Source organism: Triticum aestivum, chromosome 2B (genome assembly GCF_018294505.1).
Source record: "Triticum aestivum cultivar Chinese Spring chromosome 2B, IWGSC CS RefSeq v2.1, whole genome shotgun sequence".
NCBI lineage: Eukaryota > Viridiplantae > Streptophyta > Magnoliopsida > Poales > Poaceae > Triticum > Triticum aestivum.
In genome coordinates, this window is record NC_057798.1 from 636,293,472 (window position 1) to 636,297,359 (window position 3,888).

The following is a 3,888-nucleotide window of genomic DNA, read 5'->3' on the forward strand; positions in this document are numbered from 1 at the left end:
CGCCCCGCCGCCGGCGCCGCCGCTATTCTCGGGCCGCCTCTTCACCGCGCAGCCCCTGGCCGTCCATAGCATACCATGTGTAGACATGGCCGCCACCACGCCCGCGCTTTCGCCGTAGTTTTGGCCGTCGATCGGAGGAGGTTTGGCCGTCGCCGTCTTTGCCGATGGCAGAGGAGACACGACCGCCAGTGACGTACCACGATGGCCGCGGCAGCTTCCGATGGCTGCAGAGCGGCCAGTAGCCGGCCGGCAACCACCCCTGCTGCGTCTAGGTGATCATCGCGGCCTCTTCGCCACCACGACCGCAAGGTGTTTGACATTTTGCCCACAAAGGTATGGACAATGGAGACGAGTTTTTCTTCCACCACTTTCTTTGTTCATCGAACGATTCGTCGTCGGATGATGAAGATCTTGTGGTGGCTGCATTGGTCGTTCACGACCACATTCAACGGCAGCTTCCTCGGTACAGGGGGTCAGTCCCTGGCTGTGCTCTCAACCTGAACCGCAACAGGGAGAGAGGCCACACCCTGCTCTATGCCGATTACTTTTCCAACAAACCACTCTTCAAGCCGGATAAATTCCGTCGCCGTTTTCGAATGGTAAGGCATGTGTTCAATCGTATCCGAGAGGGAGTGGTTGCTCATGACACATACTTCAAGTGCAAGACGGATGCCCTTGGCATGCTTGGGTCTCCTCTTACCAGAAATGCACCGTGGCCGTCCGCATGCTTGCGTATGGAATTCCAGGCGATCTGATGGATGAGTACGTGCGTATGAGCGAGACAACATGTCTGATGTCAATGTACAAGTTCTGTCAGGCTGTGATCGAGGTGTTTGGTCCAGAGTACTTGAGGCAGCCAACTGCCGCTAATACAGAGAGATTGTTGACGACCGACGCAACTAGAGGCTTTCCAGGCATGCTTGGCAGTATAGATTGTATGCACTGGGAGTGGAAGAACTGTCCATTTGCTTGGCAGGGCCAGTACAAGGTGCATGCCAGCGAGTGCACTGTCATATTATAAGCGGTGGCATCGCAGGATCTTTGGATATGGCACTCTTTCTTCGGCATGGCTGGTTCTCACAATGATATCAACGTGCTGCAACGTTCTCCAGTCTTCGCGAGGCTTGCAGAAGGCCGCTTCCCACCTGTCAATTTTGAGATCAACGACCACCAGTACAACAAAGGATACTATCTAGCTGATGGTATGTATCCTCAGTGGTCAACTTTTGTGAAGACAATCTCGAAGCCCCAAGGTGAGAAGAGAGAGATTTGCCCAAATGCAAGAGAGTGCTAGAAAGGATGTGTTACGTGCTTTTGGTGTGCTTCAATCCCGATGGGGCATCATTCGATACCCTACACTGTCATGGGATGAAAGGAAGCTTTGGGAGGTGATGACTGCTCGTGTGATCATGCACAACATGATCGTTCAGGACAACATTATTTTCAAGGTGACAATGTTGAGCCCCTGCACCAAGAACCGGCCACGTTTGATCAGTTTGTCCAGTTCCATCATGAGCTGCGTGATTGGCACACTCATAAGGCTCTTCAAAATGACTTGGTTGAGCACGTGTGGAAGCATATTGGCAACCGATATATGTACTGGTTCGTTTTATGTTCATTCAAGACAATTTTGATTTGGTTGTAAAACTATCTTTATTAGATACAATTTCAATTGGGTTGTAAAACTATTTTAATTTTCAAACAATTAATATTTGGACGTGCAAACTTGTTTTCATATGAAAATATGGGCATTTTAGGCCCTGACGGACGGGATGGGGCAAACGGATGCGGTCGCGCGCTGGGCACAAGGCCACCGCATCCCAGGCCTGGACACGACCTCATTGCCTTACTCAAACGGACAGAATCCGAACAAAACGGACGTCGGTTTGGGGTCGCGTGGTGGAGTTGGCCTCATCGCACCATACAGCTCCGCTTTGAAGACCGGCGACCGCATTGCAAGCACTATCTTGTGAGCAGGAAAAGCGTCTCCTTCAACCTCGAGAACCACGTCGGTGCCATCTTTCTCCCGCAACAACTTTCCAAGATGCTCCACAATGTCGGAAGGCGGCGGCGCCTTAGCGATCTCTGCGACGCACTCGATGGTGAGGTGATCATCGCGAAGGTAAGGCGACCCTTCTAGCTCACTTCTTTTCATGAACTTGTGAAGGCCGGCGCATGGTTTATCGGTGGTATTCAGCTCTGTTGCCCCTGTTGTCAAGGTACGCGGCGGCGCAGACCCAGTGACGTCCACCAGACTGAGCTGGAAGGATGCCCTCACGCTGATGTCCTTGTTCTTGCTCTCTAAGAAGACGTACGCCGCCACGTAGTCTTTGCAGCAATCGATGACTCCACCGGGAAAGAAGTGAATTTGCCAGTCGTAGCCTCCGACGGTGAACACGGCCGATCTGCTGGACACCGCGAGGCGCTCCCGTTGCAGGCTGTAGCCTGAGATTTTGAACACATGAGAGCCCTGCACTGTCTTCGCGGCACGACGCGCGCATATGATGCTTCCCATGGCCGCTTCTCTTGTCCTGCTCGGACTGTTTGCTGATGTGATGGCGTGCCGTCGCAGGGATCGGAGCAGATTCTTTGTTTCTGTTGCTGGGGTTTGTTCGGGGGAAGACGGCGCGATCGAGGACTTCTGTGTGGGGGCGCTGGCTGGATTTGACCCCGATCCGAACACTCGGGGTATTCCCAACAGAAAATAAATAGGCAATCTCGGCGCAGTCCGTTCTCCATCGGCCGCTGTAATCCATCCGGTCCAACTCCAATGGGCCTAGCCCAGCAGTGCTATGGTTGGTCCATAGCCCGCCCACAATGACGCTCCTATCTCTTAGTAGGAACCCACTAACTATTTTTTTTCCTAAGCATGCAATGCTTCCATAAACAAACTATACATATCCGCCATGTCATTAATCTACCACCCCCAAAATATTTTTTCAGCAACTCTTTCGCATCAACAAATCATGCATGGCTGTCAAATCATTTGTCATCACATTATAATTAATTCTCACAATTATTCACGATCGACCTAATTATCAATGTTTTCAGTCTATCAACCGGCAACACGCGGGTTAGCTCCTAGTTCACTAAACTAACTGTCTGGGAAACTTAAATATTTAAAGCATCGGCCGATCTGCTTGTATACCCGACACATTAAAGCAATCTTTTTTTCTTTTTATTTAAAATTTATTTAAAATTCGAAATGTTCTAATATATTTATTTTAAAATTTAATTTACATAAAATTTTCAAAGACGTTCAACACACATTAGGAAGTGTTCATGCATTGTAAAATATCTGTTTGCAAAAAATTTCAAAAATGTGCAAGCATTTAAAAATATATCCATGAGATTTAAAAATGTTATAATTTTATAATCTGTTCATGATAAACTTAATTTTTTTTATGAAAATGTAAAAAATTGATCTATAATTCTTTAAAAAATGTTTACCATTAAAACCAATTCATGACATTTAAAATATTCACGCATTTAACAAAATATTTCATTTTACAAATGTTCAACATTCAACATGTATTTAAAAATGTTCAACGTGTATCTAAAAAATGTTCAATCTGTATATAATTTTTTCCAATGGGTAATAAAAAAATTCAACATGTATCTCAAACAATGAAAAATAAAGTAAAAAAACAAAAAACAGACATAAAAAAAGAAAAACTGATAAAGAAAAAAGAAAAAGGAAAAACCCGCGTAGCATCTTCTCTAAACGCATGGAAGATTCCACGAGCCGGCCCATAGCGAGTAGTCCATGGATACCAGCTAAAGCGAGCCCATGTGGGCATGCGACCAGCCATCGCCATGTGTCGCGTGTTGGGCGCATCCGGGGGAGCATTTGTTGTTGTTTGAGGATGGATTTTATGTTGGGTTTTG

At 47.1% G+C, this 3,888-nt stretch overlaps 1 protein-coding gene across 1 annotated transcript in view; it reads right to left on the reverse strand.

Annotated features, from left to right (window-relative positions):
• Positions 1 to 2,543, reverse strand: part of LOC123041841 (BTB/POZ and MATH domain-containing protein 2-like) — a 3,351-nt gene extending 808 nt beyond the window's left edge. The window contains exon 1 of the mRNA XM_044464394.1: positions 1,911 to 2,543. Coding sequence (XP_044320329.1) covers positions 1,911 to 2,515 — 605 coding nt within the window. The 5' untranslated portion in view covers positions 2,516 to 2,543. The remainder of the gene's footprint in view (positions 1 to 1,910) is intronic.
• Between the last annotated feature and the right edge of the window lie 1,345 nt (positions 2,544 to 3,888).